Source organism: Aotus nancymaae, unplaced genomic scaffold (assembly GCF_030222135.1).
Source record: "Aotus nancymaae isolate 86718 unplaced genomic scaffold, 86718_ANA_hifiasm-v0.15.2.pri h1tg000020l, whole genome shotgun sequence".
Lineage (NCBI taxonomy): Eukaryota > Metazoa > Chordata > Mammalia > Primates > Aotidae > Aotus > Aotus nancymaae.
This window is the reverse complement of record NW_026988432.1, coordinates 45106248-45124728: the sequence shown is the minus strand read 5'-3', so window position 1 is coordinate 45124728 and position 18481 is coordinate 45106248. Positions and strand designations below refer to the sequence as shown.

The 18481-nt window shown below is 35.3% G+C and overlaps 1 protein-coding gene across 4 annotated transcripts in view; it reads right to left on the bottom strand.

Moving 5' to 3' along the window:
* Positions 1 to 18481, bottom strand: part of TRAPPC8 (trafficking protein particle complex subunit 8) — a 112112-nt gene that overhangs the window by 57841 nt on the left and 35790 nt on the right. For 2 of the 4 annotated variants that reach the window (XM_021670014.2, XM_064379312.1), the window contains 8 exons: positions 17718 to 17811; positions 16451 to 16713; positions 15936 to 16051; positions 15094 to 15244; positions 10508 to 10608; positions 8505 to 8610; positions 1932 to 1952; positions 975 to 1106 (listed from right to left, as the gene is read on the bottom strand). In XM_021670014.2, the coding sequence (XP_021525689.2) occupies positions 975 to 1106; positions 1932 to 1952; positions 8505 to 8610; positions 10508 to 10608; positions 15094 to 15244; positions 15936 to 16051; positions 16451 to 16713; positions 17718 to 17811 (984 nt within the window). The remainder of the gene's footprint in view (positions 1 to 974; positions 1107 to 1931; positions 1953 to 8504; positions 8611 to 10507; positions 10609 to 15093; positions 15245 to 15935; positions 16052 to 16450; positions 16714 to 17717; positions 17812 to 18481) is intronic. The other 2 variants (XM_021670015.2, XM_021670016.2) reach the window with 2 other exon arrangements.

Sequence of the window (18481 nt, the reverse complement as noted above, 5' to 3'; positions counted from 1 at the left end):
TTCTAACTTTCCACAGGTTCCAAAAATAGAGAAAGGAACCCAATTTTGAAATGTGAGTTTTTAAAAATTACAGCATTTTTCCATGAAATTGAGAGTAATTTTTGAACATCTTTACTTCTTTGCACCTTTGAAACATTGTACACTGTGTAAAACACTGGGATGCGTGGGTTAGCGCAAACTTATAAAAATGTAAGGATGTTCATACTTACATTCATACTTAGTAAATTAACTAAATTTTTTAAAAGATCCTTTTATGCCCCTACTAGATCAAAAGCTCCTAAAGAGGTAAGACCATGTTGATTTTATGGGTGTATGTTCAGCTCCTAGCACAGTCTCTGAAATATAGAGATGGTTGTTTAATCCAAGTTTCTATTTATATTTATAGTAAATCACTATCTCCCTGCTGCTACCCTCAGCCACCAAGAAAGTTAGCTCTCTCCAACTAATGCATCTAAGGACAACTGGGGCCGGATAAATCTCTCTAAATCAATAAAGATCCCAGCAACTCAACTGCTTCAAGAGATAAGAGACAGAAGATTTCTACATATTAAGTATTTAGTCAATAACAATATAAAGCACTCTGAAACAGGGTAGGATTTTTTTTTAAGTACTTTGAAAGACAACAGAAGATCAGAGCTGAAATAGGGAGAATTCATTCCTACTTCAATGCATCCAGTTTATCTGTCTTTTCACATATATGATTTAGTTTAAACTTACGAAAATATGGGTAAAAATACAAATTTTATAAATTAAAAAAACTGAGGCTCAGAGAAGTAGCTTGACCAATAAAGCTGTGAGAAGATCAAAATTTAGAGCCAGATTTGTCTAAATCCAAATCTCATGACCTTACCAATATATTACCTCAGAACAAAATTTAATTTAGCTTTTAGGATTCATTTTAAATAATAAAAATGGACAAATGACACATATTTATAAAATAAATTAATAGCAACTTATAAAGCAAATGCACTCACCTGCCCTGCTTTACTAAATCGATGGCCTGCCAATATCATATGAAATGCATATTTTCTAACCATGGGACTTTTCATGTTTATAAAGCAATGTGCCGCCTGTTCCAAAAGAAGTGCACTTCGAAGATCAGAATCCTATTGAATGTTTAAAAGAGAAAAAGGTTAGTTTCACCAAGTTTAAAGTAAAGGATAACTGGTGAAAAAACATTTAATTTCTTAATACATAGCATATCCAATGTTTAACTCAAGAGTATATGAGTGCAAAGATCAAGAGGCAAACCAATCTTGATTCTTCCAATAAACACAAAATTCTTATAAGCTTTGAAAAAATTTTCTACCATGAAATACTTAGCTTTTCATAAAAGCCAAATGCCTGGTTATGATATGTGCCATGTAACAAATCTGTGAAAAACTGCAATCCCTTCACAAATGGGAAGTATGTAAACTACAAATTTAATACAAGTATACCAATAAAAATAAACCAGAAACCATTTACACCAATCTAATTTTCTTCTGAAAACTGACTTGGTAGCGTATTTCCATCCACCCAAGAAAAAAACCATGTACACAGATTATGAAATATTCTAATCTACTACTTCATTCTCTGTAAAATTTTACTGTATTTAAAGGAATCCTGAACTTTTGCTATAATTGCAGAGGGCCAAATCGACTGTATTTCATTTAAAAGTTCAGAAGGTTTCAGCTTCAAAGATTTTCTTTTCACCTATTAGGACATTAATAAAGAATACAACGCAGTAAGTTTCCACTTCAACTGACCCTTAAAGTACAGCATCTACAAAACCATATACTACATTTCGTCATCGCCCTTAAGACAAATCTTTTGACTGAAAGAGTCATCATGCTACAGATAACTGAGAAAGTACTGAAGGTTGCTGATTAAATATTAACAACATTTTCAAACTTTCTCCAGGTTTGTAGCTGTTCTCAAGCTGAACTTACCATGCCCTTCCATGTGTTCTGCTGCCATTATTTTCCCCAGGGAAAGTTGAAAACAGAAAACATTGACTTTAAATGCAATAATTTCAACAAATTATAGTTACATCAAAAGTGTTCACAGACCATTGATTATCATAAACTATCTCTGCGTCAATCATAAAATTATACTAGAGCTGAAATAGACCCAAGGAAACCATCTAGAAAGCATTTAGGAAATGGCAGCTATTATCTATTTCAACCTCCTCATGACAAAAAAATAAATGACTAGATGATTGCTCTAGTAATTAAGATCCAAAAACTAGTAAGTAGAAAAGTCAGGAATACATAATTGAGTGGTTATTTAAAAAGCCAGAAATACTTAGGTGAGCTTGGGAGTTTATTTTTTGTTTTTTTTAGGAAAATGTTTTCTTTTTAAAAATTAATACAAACTAATTTTTTAAAAAAGAATACATGTTTGAAGAAAAAAGTGAACATCTTTCTTTCCCAGTGCATACTGCCTGTCATTTGCCATAGGTAGCTATTCTTTACAGCTTAGTGTTGTCATGCATTTTTGAACCCCCCCATATATGTATGTGCATGTGTTTACACGCCTAATACATATGGATTTTTTAAAATACACATATATTTTGATACATAAGTGGTATTTATATAGAGTACTCTGCTTTTTTCACTTAATGTAAGGGACACCTTTCTAAGACATCTACATCTGTCTCATTTCTTTTGAAGCTACACTGTATTCCATTATATAAATGTATCCTAACTTATCAACTCATTGTTTCATATTTTGTTACTACATAAAATGCTTTGATAACTATCTTTATAGAAACATATTTGAATAATTATTTGGACGTTTTTAATAGAGAAATGTCTGGAAACAGACTGCTGAGTTAACGAAAGCTATGCATATACTTCAAATTCTAATCAATATGGCCAAACTGCTACAAAAAAAGTAGCATCAGTACATACACTCATCAAAAAGAATAAGAGTATATGTGTTCCACTCTATTCAGCCAAAAATCTTTAAAATTTTTACCTAATAAAATAGCAATGACAGCTTGGGAGCTCACACCTGTAATTCCAGAACTTTGAGAGATGAAGGTGGGGATCATTTGAGCCAAAGAGTTGAAGACCAGCCTGGGCAACATAAAGAGACCCCCGTCTCTACAAAAAGTACCTAGGCATGGTGATGAGTGTTTGTGGTCCTAGCTACATGGGAGGCCAAGGCAGGAGAATCATCTGAGCCCAGGAGGCTGCAGCAGCAGTGAGCAACGACTGCACCACTGCATTCCAGCCTTGGCGAAATACCCTGTCTCAAAAAAGGAAAAAAAAACCTTGTTTCTTAACATACATTTCTTTAATAGTAGGGCTGTTAAATCTTTTCATATGTTTACGGGATTTTGTACTTTTCCTATGAATTGCCTGTTTATGCTCTTTTGTGAATGGTTTCTTGTGATTTTATGCTTTGTAAGAGCCTTTTGTATATTTAATATTAGTCCTTTGTAATGTATTTTGCAAATAGTATTTCCCAGTTTTGACATGGAAGAATGTATTCTTTTATAGGCAAGCACACTATCTTTGCCTTTATGGTGTCAAGACATTGCATCAAACTGAAAAAGGATATTATCATTCCAGAACTTTAAAAAATGCTGCCCTGGTATTTGCTTCTAGGGGTGTGTGTGTGTGTGTGTGTGTGTGTGTGTGTGTGTGTGTGTGTATCACTCTGGCTTCATTTATTATTATAGCTTAATTAAGCCATAATATATTAACATGCAATGAATAAGCTAAGATTCCAACCCCAAACAGCTGGTTAGATGTCACAATACCGTTTTGTGAATAACTTAGCTTTCTCCACTGATTTTAAATAATACCTGTGTACAGTATTTAAATTCTCATTCTAGCCCATTAATAGTTTTATTCTTATCACTGTATAGTTTTACTTTCTGTAGCCTTATATTTTAATATCTATATATTTTAATATTTAAAATAGGTAATTCCCCCTAATTATTGTTTCTATTTCAGAATTTCACTTAGGCCTCAACAGAGTTCAGTGTTTTAAGTCCTGTAATTTCTTAAGTTTATTCTTAGCACAATGCACATATGCATGCATGCATGCATACACACACACATACATGACAAATATATATATATACACACACACATTTTTTAATTGCCTATGAAGCTTCACTGAACTGCAAAATTTGGATGGGCAGCAATCCTGGACATTCTAATAAGCTAAGAATATCCCCTGAGAATATTAATGGTTTGTAAATGATTCTAATGTACAATCTGGTTAAGAACCAAAACAATAAACCCTTAGCATTCCCAAATTTAACCCTCAAGAACTGACCAACTGAGGGCAGATGTGAAAGTCCATGGCTTATATTAATTTAGCTGAAACAACATTTTCACTCTTGCATATAGAGAATCATACAGTCATTCTAGACTGACTGAGAATCAGTTTCTAGAGCTGAATACCCTGCTTTCATATCTTACTCATTTCATTCTTCATTAGACCCCTATTCTTATTGTGACACCCAAAGTGGTAAAAACATTGTTTGGGGGGGAGAAAAATAGCCCTGAAAAGAATGACAATTGCTATCAGTGTTGATGGAAGAGAAATAAAAGGATTTTTACAAAGTGATGGTTTTATCCAGAAAGCAAAGGCTTTAAATGAATTGAAGGATAAAATTTTAATATAGTGGTGTATTTCATACTATCTTATAACAAGTTTTATATATGTTCTATAAGAAACTAAAAAAAAAAAAAAATTTGTGATAGCACTTTAGCAAGAACTCCGGTCTACGAAAATTCTGTCCACAACCAAGAGGTAATTTTAACAAAAGATAAAAAGAACAATAACTTAAAATACAAGAGTATGTACAGGAGAAAAAAAAAATCACCTGAGGTAGAAGCCTCAATAAACACTTCAATAAAAACACAGCTGAAAAAACCACCAGTGTCAGCTAATTAACTGAATCAAATATCAAACAAAAGATGACTCTAAGCTTTTAAGCTTTCATCTCTGCATAACTGTGAAGTTAACAGGAAACAAAGGTGCTATCAGCTGATAAATTTCCCAGAGGACCAGTTGCCCCCAAGCTGAAGCAACTTACAAAAAACTGATATTAGCATCCCTAGAAACTGATTTTTCGTATTTAAATACAGTAACAGAAAAAACGGGTTATAAGACCAGAGTTAAGTATTCAACACAGAAACAGACACAGGCAGGTATGTCTTAAGCATTAAATTCATGTATGTCCTATGTGGCGATGAATGTGGCCATGCTTTATCATTAAACTGGGTTTGCTCAGCCATTCTGAGAATCAAATGGGCATAAAACAAAAAATAAGATCCACTTCCCCATAAATTTGCAGTATTGAAAGTCAAAGCACAACTCCTTATGCCCAAGGCCTCATTAACTATCTTTTGCTATAATGCTATTAGCAAAAATCTAGGGGACACAGTTCAGGAATGCCAAGAGTATGTAACTGAATTCTCCAGCTTCAAGAACAGTATGCATCTCTGGATATTATATAGGCTTTCTAGTTAACAAAATACATACAATAAATCTAAATTATTGGTAAAGATTTAATAATTTATAAATATTATTAGTTTCAAGTTATCTCAAAGAAATTTATGAAAAGTATAGCAGAAAAGGCCACTGAGAATCACAATTTCTGGGTAAATGTACCACCACCTGGCTCCTCTCCCCACCACATGGCAGGAAGTAACAATGATACATTTTCTAGACTTTCATGATAAAATAAATCATCCAGATTTAAAATAGAGAAGTGAAAGCAAAGAGTTGGAAAGAAGAGAAAAATGTCAAAAAATAACACAGTTATAATGCAGACAGGAGAATTTGCTCTGAAGAAATTTTATTCACATATGTGGATAGAATGGCAATTTAAAGCATTTAAGCAATGGGAAAGAAAAGTAATTTTATTCAAGCTCCTGAACCATAAATTCTTTTTACATTCACTGATAATCCTTAGGTTGAAACACACAGCAACACATTCAAACCCAAGTTAAGATTATTTATTATAAGAGAACATCAAAATACTCAAAAGCCTATATTCAGCTCTACAAAATAGTTTGGTATCTGTTCATATTTATTAGTGAGTGTCCATGCAATAACAATTATTAAACATTTTAAATATCACTTCTGAACCTTAGATCTTACAGAAACTTTTGTAGAAGAATTAATGGATCAGTTCCAACAAACATTTGTAGAGCATCTAATCCATGTGCCAAGGCCAGTGTTAGGCAACAGGAATAAAAACAGAAGGCAACATGGTTCCCTGCCCTCAAGAAGCTAACAGTTTAAGAAGTTTAAACATAATTTCCAATATAATATGATATAACATGGTAAGTCAGGTCTTACAGCATTATATGAGAGAGCAGAACAGAGACACGTAAGACAAACGGGTATTAGGAAAGACTATCTCAAGTACACAACTGATACCATGACTATTAATTAGGTGAAGCAAGATGAAAAAGGCCACAGTCCCAGAGAAAAAAATACTAAGAATGAGAACTAGAAGAGTAGGAGAAGTTTATAAAAAACATCAACAACAACAAAAGAAAGATAAGTAAACTATTTGGAGATATAAAAATATATATATTTTAAAAGATTAAAAATTTTTTAATTAAATAAATAAATAATGTTTTAAGCGCGTGAAAACAAAAATCACCCCCACCCCCACCTCCACTCTGCATTGGATTACAGACAGGATAGGAGAATATAGGAACATCTGAAACCATTTCTGCATAGAGCAAACGAAGGGCTAGTTAGTGATAACATAATTGAAGATCACAGTATCAGGTAAAAAATGTTACAGGTTTATCGATATGTTAATTTAAGATGCCCTAGAAACATGCAAGTAGATAAATCTCTTTTTTTCCTTGTTGTTGAGACAGTCTCGCTCTCTCGCCCAGGCTGGAGTGCAGTGGTGCGATCTCAGCGCACTGCAACCTCCGCCTTCTGGGTTCAAGCAATTCTCTTGCCTCAGCCTCCTTAGTGGCTGAGATTATAGGCAGTGTCACCACACCCAGCTATTTTTTGTATTTTTAGTAGAGATAGGATTTCACTGTGTTGGGCAGGCTGGTCTCAAACTCCTGACCTCAGGTGATCTGCCACCTCGGCCTCCTAGAGTGCTACCTGGCTGCAAGTAGATAAATCTTAAAGACAGTTGGCTGGCTGGGCAAAGTGGGCTCACACCTGTAATCACCCAAGTTCCAGAGTTCAAACAAGCTTGACAAACATGGGGAAACCCGTCTCTACTAAAAATACAAAATTTAGCCAGGCATAGTGGCGGGCTCCTGTAATCCCAGCTACTCAGGCGGCTGAGGCAGAGCCTGGGAGGCAGAGGTTGTAGTGAGCCAAGATCGCACCATTGCACTCTAGGCTAGGTGACAGAGTGAGAGTCTGTCTCAGAAAAAAAAAGCAAGATAGTTGGCCATACAAATCAAAAGCTCAAGGAAAGGTCAGGGTTAAAGACAGATTTGAGAGTGAAAATCATGACTGTGGAAAATTTTGATCATCCCAAAAATGTACAGAATAAAAAGTGCACTGGTCTAAGGATTAAAATCCTAGGGTAATTTAACATTTAAGGAACAAACAAAGGAGGTATTTGATTTTGTTCCTTCATTCTTCAGCATTCGTCTAAAAAACGTGTTATTAACAATACTTACAAAGGAATTACTACAATTCTTTACAAGCCTGAAGTCAATGCAACTCAATAATGTCTGCTGTAAAATCTTCAACAACTATAAACGGATTATTTTTTCTCTTTTAAAATTTCACAATATAAGTTTTTTAAATGTTTAAGATTTTTTTTTTTTTTTTTGAGATGGAGTCTTGCTCTGTCGCCCAGGTTGGGGTGCAGTGGTGCGATCTTAACTCCGCCTCTGGGGTTCAAGCGATTCTCCTGTCTCAGCCTCCTGAGTAGCTGGGATTACAGGCGCACGCCACCACGCCCGGCTAATTTTTGTATTTGTAGTAGAGACGGGGTTTCACCATGTTGGTCAGGCTGGTCTTGAACTCCTGACCTTGTGATCCGCCCGCCTAGGCCTCCCAAAGTGCTGGGATTACAGGCGTGAGCCACAGCACCCAGCCAAGATGATTTTTGTTAAAAGTTCATACTAGTTGAAAGCAAAATTTTAAATTCCTCAGTGATTAGTTTTTTAAAATGAGTTTTATTTCCCTAGCAAGCAGACTCAGATAACAAATAATGAAAAATAAAAAATAAAATATTTTATATTAGTAACAATGCAAATACATATTGTTTTAAATATTTGTATTCAACGAACAAAACCTAAGTCATAGAGGATGCTCTCAATACATATCTGTAGTTAATAACAAAATGTAGGCTTAAAACATGTAAATAAATTTAACTTATAAAAAATTACATTTAAAATTAGCTCAACGAAAACCTAAAATAGCCATGTTGTAAATTCCCAAGGCGAGATTTCCTCGGCTAATTTTATATTTTGTAAACCTTTCAAGAAAAAAGATACGTCTTTTTTAAAAAATGAACATTGCTAACTAAAGCAAATACTACACAATTTCAGTACCTCACTGGTCAACCGTATTAGGAGAGCTGCAGCCTCTGAATATTTGCTTTGGCTTTTTAAAAGTTCAGCACTAAGCAACACACATCTTTCAGCCAACACCATATTCCTACAGAAAAAAGGACAAGAAGATAAAATCAGTACTATAATAATACCTTAGCACATCAAAGTAAATGTGTTCAGCAAAAGATTCCAATTACAGTTTTAGAGGATAGTTGCAGGGAATTGGTTCCAGGACCCTCCAGGATACTAAAATCCAAGGTTTATCAAGTTCCTTATATAAAATTGCATAGTATTTGTATATAACCTATAGACATCCTCTCATATAATTTAAATCATCTCTAGATTATTTATAATAACTACTACAATGTAAATACTACAGAAATCATTGTCGTACTTTATTTTTTATTTGCATTTTTAAGTTTTGTATTGTTATTTATTGTTGGGTTTTTTCCCCAAATATGTTTAATCTGCAATTAATTGAATCTGCAGGTGCAGAACCCGAGGATACACAGGGCTGACTGTAAAAAGAAAAACAAAAGTCTATGGAGCCGGACGAGGTGGCTCACGCCTGTCATCCCAACACTTTGGAAGGCCTGGCAGGAGAATTGCTTGAACCTGGGAGGCGAAGGTTGCAGTGAGCGGAGATCATGCCATTGAACTCCAGCCCAGGTGACAGTGTGAGACTATGTCTCAAAAGAAAAAAAAATACATGGGCCGGGCATGGTAGCTCATGTCTGTAATCCCAGCACTTTGGGAGGCTGAGGCGGGCAGATCTCTTGAGGTCAGGAGTTAGAGACCAGCCTGGCCAACCCCATCTCTACGAAAAATACAAAATTTGTCGGGCATGGTGGCACGTGCCTGTAATCTCTACTCTAGAGGCTGAGGCAGGAGAATCAATTGAACCCAGGAGGCAGAGGTTGCAGTGAGCAGAGATCTCCCCATTGCACTCCAGCCCAGGTGACAGTGCGAGACTCTGTCTCAAAAAAAAAAAAAAAAAAAAAAAAAAGAGCCGGGCATGGTGGCTCATGCCTGTAATCCCAGCACTTTGGGAGGCCAAGGCAAACAGATCTCTTGAGGTCAGGAGTTCGAGACCAGCGTGGCCAATATGGTGAAACCTCTTCTCTACTAAAAATACAAAATAGCCAGGCATAGTAGCTCCCGCCTATAATCCCAGCTAATCTGGAGGCTGAGGCAGGAGAATCACTTGAACCCAGGGGGCAGAGGTTGCAGTCAGTCAAGATCATGCCACTGCACTGTCTCAAAAATCAATCAATCAATCAAACAAACAAACAAACAAACATGACGGTAAAGTTTCCTCACAAAGATTTATCTCAAACCTCCTTTCCAAATTTATCATCCAGTACTTTCCCTAGACAGAAACCTTCAAACTTAGCCAGGGCTTTATTCTCTTTAACCAATAATGCACATCTAAAACATTATGCCTGCCAATCACAATTCCTGATATGTCTTCATGGTTATCAAGTCCTAACCACCTTTCTTTCAAGGTCTATCCATCAAATATCCCATGAAAAATCCCCTGACCACTGGGGACCAGTTTACAGTCTCCTTATAGATGGTAAGTTCTAACTCTTGTAGGGTTCCAACAGAATTCACTATGAATACAGTATTATTTAACTATTTGTGTCTTGCCAATTTAACAAAGAAAATGCAAAATGACTAATTCCTAATGTGACAGCAGTTTAAAGTTAGAAATGTCCCCACAATACAAATTGCTCTCAATGTAACATATAATCTCAACATTACGTAACACATTCCTAACCATCAACTCAAACAAAATAGAAAAGAAAAAGGTGCAATAAAACATTCATTATTAAAAAATCACCTCCTCCTCTGCAGAAGACCCAATAAAAAAAAAAAGAATCACCTCAACTTGTCTCTGACTGTATTCGCTTGATTTGGGAATTTAGGAATGGAAAGAAAAAAAAAAAAAGAACAAACTGACCTCTAACTGGATACAATATAAATCTTATATAGTCACCTACTTGCAGATATCCCTGTATGTTTGAATTGCTGTATCCATGTAATGAGCAGGGTATGGCCTAGGTGCTCCTGGTTGAAGAAAAGCGGACACTGCTGCCATTTCCTAAAATAAAAGACATAGTTTACATATTTCGAAAGAAGAAATAGTATTACAGTTTAGATAGGAAGCCTAAAAGTTGGAATGAAATTTGCTGGGGTTTTGTTTTACTGGATACACATGTATAAACTTCGTAGCCTAATGCAGACTTGACATTTACAGCCCACACATCAGAGAAGCTGCGTGATCTAACTCCGAAAGGCCTGAAGTCAGAGAGGTCAGAAGAACACCTAGAATTCAATTAAGTTGTGAGTAAGAGTCCTAGAGAAACCTCCAAGTAGCACTGTCTTACCTGGCTCTTGTGAGGAAAGACTGCAATACCTTAAATTAAGACCTTTAAAACATATCCTTAAAGACTAGGGGATCTGTGGCCACCTGGTCTCAGAAAAATCATATGAGAGTAACAGGCATTTCCTTATTGTATTTATATTACTCTCTTCTTACTTTCCAATTCCTGAACACCCTCTAATGACCACTGTTTTGGGATGTGTTTTTCCCGAAGGAACATGGAGAGTACAGAGGCCAAAAGAGAGATGCTTCCATTACAGGTAAAGTTAGATAAGGTCTAGCACTTAAACTCTAGAAATATGAAGAATGAATTCTGGTGTCCAGACAATTATGAAGGGCTCAGGCAAATATAAGAGCACCACTGGCGACACTGGGAGCAAAGACTGCCTCCTAAGATTTGTTTAGACCTAGGGAGGTCTTTACTTTTGTCTAAACTCAGATTTGCCATGTAAATTCCAAAGAGAGCAGACATTTGGATTTGTCCTCATTTGGGCATCTACCTGAATGCTGTATGTGGCAGCGTGAGTGGGTGCATGTATATACAATGTGCTTATGAATGAATGAAGGGTCAGGCCTAGTGGTTAGGTGTGTTGTCCCTCGCTTTTCTATTTTTTGTTTAGATTTTTAAATCTTCTGTTTTCCAGAGCTACTCATGTTTCCCCTTCCTCTTTGTCATTATAGTATTTGACGGTTACGTTTTCCCATCAAAAATATGCTGAACTGGCCAGGCCCAGTGACACACACCTGTAATCCCAGCACTTTGCGAGGCCAAGGCAGATGGCTCACTGGAGGTCAGGAGTTCGAGACCAGCCTGGCCAACTGGTGAAACCTTGTCTCTAATAAAAATACAAAAATTTAGCCAGGTGTGGTGGCAGGGGACTGTAATCCCAGCTACTTGAGAGGCTGAGAAAGGAGAAGTGCTTGAACCCAGGAAGCGGAGGTCACAGTGAGCCGAGACTGTGCCAAGGCACTCCAGCCTGGGTGACAGACTGAGATTCGGTCTCAAAAAAACAAACAACAACAACAACAAAATGCTGACCCTATGCTGGTCAGAACAAGAGGTTATTCCTGTTAGGCAGCATCTTACCCGCAGTGTTTTCCCAGATATTCTGCCTAACAGCTTTAAGTGGGAGGTTGAACAGTTTATCTCAATTATCTATTTTTCCAAACTAGCTTGAGAGGTCTTTTCATTTATTTTTGCTCCATGGGCCTCTGAGATGTGACACAGTTATGGTTGTGGTATCATCTTTATAGAGATGGCACATGCTTGTAATCCCAGCTATTTTTGGGAGGCTGAGGTGGGAGAATTGCTTAAACCTGGGAGGCAGAGGCTGCAGTGAGCTGAGACTGAGTCACTGCACTCCAGCCTGGGCAACAGAGTGAGATTCCGTCTCAAATTAAAAAATATATATATATTCCTTCAGCGCTAACAAAAAAGAAAAAAATTATTTTTAAAAAAGTCTAGAAGAATTCCTATTACTGGTTTTGCTGTGATATTTATTTTGCCTTCGTAGTTACTATGACTAAATACCTTCTACACTTTTTTTCAAAGCTACTGCAAATCAATCTTCTACAGTTTTCATCTAAAAAGGCATATAGTCTAGTCTATTCTATTACAACACATTTTTACCTCATCAATTAGCTAACCTGTGAATGGTAAATAGGGAAATGATATCAGTACAAATTAAATTTTTATTTATTCATACATTTTTCTTAGGCAAGGGAATGAAAAAAATAGTATTATAAATTTATATTCTTCAGTAGGAAAGGAAAAAGCCCTAAGTACAGCTGCTGCACAGACAAGTACTCTATCAGCTGCTAAAAACTGAATGCCTACACTTTGGTGCACACGGACTCTGTCTCCAGAGAAGTACACCACCAGTCTTGCATAGCTCTGAGCTCAGGGCAGGCTGTACTTTCTTCTATGATCATCTTCATGGCAGCTCCACTGGTTAGAAACACTTCTCCACCCTAATCCCTATATCAAATTTATTTTTTATATTCTCTGAGGCATCCTCAGCTATCATCTTCCACCATTTAATATTTTTGTTTGTGCTCTGGTTACAAAGATGAATAGGTTTCAAGAAGACTATCCCAGTCCAACTTTTCTCAGAAGCTTATTATTTTTAGGGTACCTTTTAAAGGCTACGATGATTTTCAGGTGTACAAATATCATATAGGAGCAAATATGCCTTTGTTTTCCAGTGCTATATTATTTTATCTTAAATAGCTACTAATACTTCCAGTTGAATGGTTTAAATGTATTTATCAAACATTCTATTTGCAGGTACATTACATAAAATGTTATCATTACAAATGCATACCTATGTTACAAGGTATTAATAATAACACGATTTGTGATTTCATATTAGCTTAAATTGGATGACTATAATGAGCAATCAGAGAATATTTAGCCAAGGAAAATTCACTTATGTTTTCAAACACTTCTCACAAACAATAGCATATTTTCCATTTCTGAGAAAGGTTTTTAAAAAGTGGGCTGGCTCTGGCTCATGCCTGTAATCCTAACACTTTGGAAGGCTGAGGCAGGTGGATTGCCTAAGGTCAGGAGTTCAAGACTAGCCTGGGAAAACATGGTGAAACCTCGTCTCTACTAAAAATACAAAAAAAAAAAATTAGCCAGGCATGGTGGGGTGTGCCTGTGTTCCCAGCTACTCAGGAGGCTTAGGCACGAGAACTGCTCAAACCCAGGAGGCAGAAGTTGCAGTGAGCCAAGAGTCTGTCACAAAAAAAATAAAAGTGGGCTTATTACTATTTTCATTAAAAAATTAGAGAAATAGAAAATAATAGCAATATAATCTTGCTATTCTGGCTTCCATTTTTAAGTTACTAATTTTACATATGGACAGTATTAAAATTAATGCAAAACAAGTAACAGTTATTCAATAAGTATCTGTCAACCTGTGAATATTTTCTAGTTAAAGTATCTACATAATTACCAATAAATTAGTTCTTACACATTTTTTCTTCACTTCTGTTTATAAGTTTACATGTTTTTTAAAAGATTAAATAGAAAGTAACAGTGCTAATTTTACTCTTTTCTGAACACATAAAGCAGATTACATATATAACTTTCAAAACCATTATAAGGTTTTAGGCAACAAGTATAGAAAATGCTTCAGAAACACCTGGTTTTGTAATCAATTACAAAATTAACACAACCAACACTTACTGACACCTTATTATACATAAGGCAGTATGCTAAGTGCATGACTTATACCTTATCTGATCCTATACTGTTAGGATTCACATTTTTTACAAGTGAGAAAACTGTGGCTTAGAGATATTCAACAATTTGCCTTAGATGAGAGTGTCTCACAACAAAGTACATGTTCTTGACTAATATGAAGTCATACATCAAGCAACTTAAAAATGTTTGTCAAGGTTTAAAAATAACTTCTAAAAAAAATTTCGTATTCTGAATATAATAAAAAATGAAATTCAATTCTGAAAGCTGATGCAAAAGTTAGAAAGTACTAATCAAGAATGAAACCCAGATACATGACCATCTTTTAATGACCTAGTTTTTTGGGTTTTTTGTTTTGTTTTGTTATTTTTTTTTTGAGACGTAGTTTTGCTCTTGTTCCCCAGACTTGGGAGTGCAATGGCGCGATCTCGGCTCACTGCAACCTCTGCCTCCCAGGTTCAAGAGATTCTCCTGCCTCAGCCTCCCAAGTAGCTGGGATTACAGGCATGTGCCAGCACGCCCGGCTAATTTTTTGTATTTTTAGTAGAGACGGGGTTTCGCCATGTTGGCCAGGTTGGTCTCGAACTCCTGATCTCAGATGGTCCACCCACCTCGGACTCCCAGAGTGCTGGGATTCAGGAGTGAGCCACCGAGACCAGCTGGGTTTTATTTTTAAGAAATAAGTTTTTTCGATTTATTTTTAAAGATGTAATCTTATTATTTTGCTCAGGCTGGTCTCAAACTCTTGGGCTCAAGCAATCCTACTGCCTCAGCCTCTCAAGCAGCTGGGTCTACAGGCATGTGCCACCATCCCACCTAATGAACTAGTTTGAGGGAAATTCATCAACTCAGCATTAAGAAATTCACAATCTATAAAGCACTATATGCTCTTTGAGTACAACTTTATCCCTAAGGATTCTGTCTCCCACCAAGAGAAATTTCTAAATCATTTATGGTACCAGAATTAAGGAATTATAATACCACAGAATACCAACCAAGGCACCAGCTGCATAAAGCATTGCTTGATCATTAAGAAAATCTTTCTTTGCAGTATGATAGCAATTGTACGCCAAATCATAATGTTGCACCAAAAAACACAAGTCAGCCATTTTCCTGATTTGAAGTTCTGGTGCTTCCGGTGGATACCTGTAAATACAAAAGAAAATAATTTAGAATGTATTACTAAACCATTAAAATTATAAAATATATTAACAAGCTGCGTGTTCTTCCAGAATATGAGGAAAACTAATGCTGTTTTAAAGAACTTCTACCTCCAAAAAGAGTGTCAGTTCTCAAAAATATCTGAAAACATAAAATTCCTTGTTTTATTATTTATAGCCCTGAGAATGTCTCAATGGCAGGCAAACATTTTCTCCATGGTCAAATAATGAAGTAAATGGTTAATTCCGAGTGACTCACTTATATATAAAACCAGGAGAAAGACTAAAATCCAAAACGGATTAATTATATTTTTTCTTAAAATGATTTTTTGTGTAAAGCAAAATTTACTAAATGTATGCCTTGTCTTAGAATCGTCAGGCCATTACATTTTAGGTACAGAATAGTTACTAATGAATACCTAGTCTAACTTCATCATTTTACAAATAAGGAAACAGACCCAAAGTAAAGTGACTTTCCCATTTATTTTTAGATGTCCAATTACTTACAGTTTTTAAAAAATTAATATAATTTACTTAGAGTCACTCTTCATATCTACCTGAATTTTCACCAATACGAAACTAAGAAATTAAAGAGATAGTTATCTTCTGCAGGATATCGTACAAACACTAGTCAGAGTTAAAGAGAGGAAAAACAAAAATGGTAACACTTTACTCACAGCAAGCCAGATGTATTTTTCAGCTCATTAATGCTCTTTTCTGGAACTTTACTGCCACTAAACCATTTTTTAGTTGCAGAAAATAGAGATCGACTCAAACCTTTTCTTGATATTAGCTTTAAAAAAAGAGATTAAACATGTTGACAAATATAAAGAATTTTACATTTTTCTTTTACACACACACAAATTTTTAACTAAAAAGCTTTACTAGTCAGCAAACATTCATTTTATTAAAACTGAGTTATGGTGTTGCTCTTGTCAGTTAAAAAAAAAAAGAAGGAAAAAGAAAACTGATTTAAAGAAAACTGTCTAATATGCTGGCAAAATCCTAGTGAAAATGAATAAACCTCTTCTAGAGTTGAACAGAATTTCATCCCTGATAGTAATTTTGGGAAGTCTTCATATTGGCCTATCTTAAAAAGAAAACAAAACAAAACCTCAAATATGTTTAATAATTCTTAAATTTACTATTTACTTAAATTTTAAAAATGCTAATCCAAAAAACTAAACCTTACCTGATCATTTAATTGTCTAATTGTTTTCTCTATATGTGGCAAAAGGCCTCGAAATGTGAACTCTTGTATAAACTGTCGAATTCTATCATGATCAGTAAGTGTCAAACATGCACCATGAATTATTCCAGTATTTCCTTTCTTTGCTTCATGTAACGATGAGACAGATCTTACATGATCTGGGCCATCAATACTGTTAGAAGGGTCACTGGATTGGTCCAATTGAAGTGGGTGAGCTCTGAAGTTATTTGGTAAGCCATCTACTACTGAAAAAGAGATCTTTCTTTTACTTTCAGAATGCAACAGAAAATTGTGATAATACTATCATACTGCTAAAGGAAAAAAAGCAGAATGTTAAAACCCCTTATCTCTTTGTATACGTAAATGTCTACAATACAACACAGTAACATCGCCAGACCTCAAAATTAAAGGGCTTAATATTTGTTTTGGTACATGTATTAGAAATTTGAAAATTCATATAAACTAGGAAATGAAAAAAAAATGCTTTATTTTAAATATAATGAATGACTTTTAAACAACACAACTAAGCCATAAGAAAAAAATGTAATAAAATTTTAGTTATCATTACTAAAACTGTAATTTAAAATCAGAAATAAGGCTCTCAAAAATCATGTAAATTTTTAAATAATTAATGCTGTGCATCACATCTTCCCTTACTTTCTACAAAATATTTTAAAAGAAATTTCATACACTACTTATATAAAACAAATTTTTAAGTGTCAAAAACAATCAAACTCAAGTGGCTTAATAAAATCTTCAGAAGAAAAACTAACATGGGCCGGGAGCAGTGGCTCATGCCTGTAAATCCCAGCACTTTCGGAGGCTGAGGCAGGCAGACCAAGAGTTCAGAAGTTCAAGACCAGTCTGACCAACATGGTGAAACCCCAGTTCTTCTAAAAATACAAAAATTACCCAGGTGTGGTGGCGTGCACTTGTAATCCCAGCTACATAGGACGCTGAGGCAGGATAATCACTTGAACCTGGGAGGCAGAGATTGGAGCCTGCAGTGAGCTGAGATCATACCACTGCACTCCAGCCTGGGCAACAGGGCAAGACTCCAACTCAAAAAAAGAAAAAGAAAAAATATGCACACAAATTTTGCAAGAAAAGAAGAAAAAGGAAAACTAACCGGCCTATCATCTTTCTGTATTATGAAAATTTCCCCCATTTTTTTTATCTATAAAGGTTAGCATGCTGACAACAGTGCATATTTTCAATCAAAGGAGAAACAGAGAAAATATATCAAGACCTTTGACTTCGTTATCTAATCCATCCAGTGAAAGCAAGTTATTATCACAATTCTTATTTGAAGTTATAGGACAAGGGCCATCTTCATATGATTCCTATCAAAATAAAATTTTAAAAGCATTAGCAGTTACATTTCAATATACTTAAGATACTATCAAATCCATCAACAACTGATTGCTCTACTAACTGTTGGTCTCATTTATTTGCTACAGTGAGTACTTTCTAGTCCTCCAAATTCATAACTTCTTCCATGGATCTTATTCTGTCACTCCAATTCACACCTACTATACTCTTTTTATTTTTCTTTTTTTTTTTCAGTTTTGCCTAATAAAGCACACATCTACTATATTCTTAAATCCCCTTTCACACTCTACTATCCTAATTCTTCTTAATTCAAATTATCTTTCAGGATATCTACTTGCAAGTGATATGTATATCTACATACACATATATGTTTATACATGAATGTTCACATAAGCACATACATATGCTTATGTATCTTAAGTAATAATGGTAAGAGAGATGGACTACTAGAGTCAGATGGGGAAAGAAAAGAGGGATGGTATGAAGTTTCTTGGGTCACAGTCACAGTGTAAGCAGGTTGGAGTGAATTCTGAATATACTAAACTGTTTTAGAAAAACACCTAATGCAATATTTATTTGTGCAAAGGAACTGGTTTCTTAGTTAACAACAACAACAACAACAACAAAAACTTAAACTAAAAATACCCAGACTACGCTACCAGACCAGTAAATATGACGTAT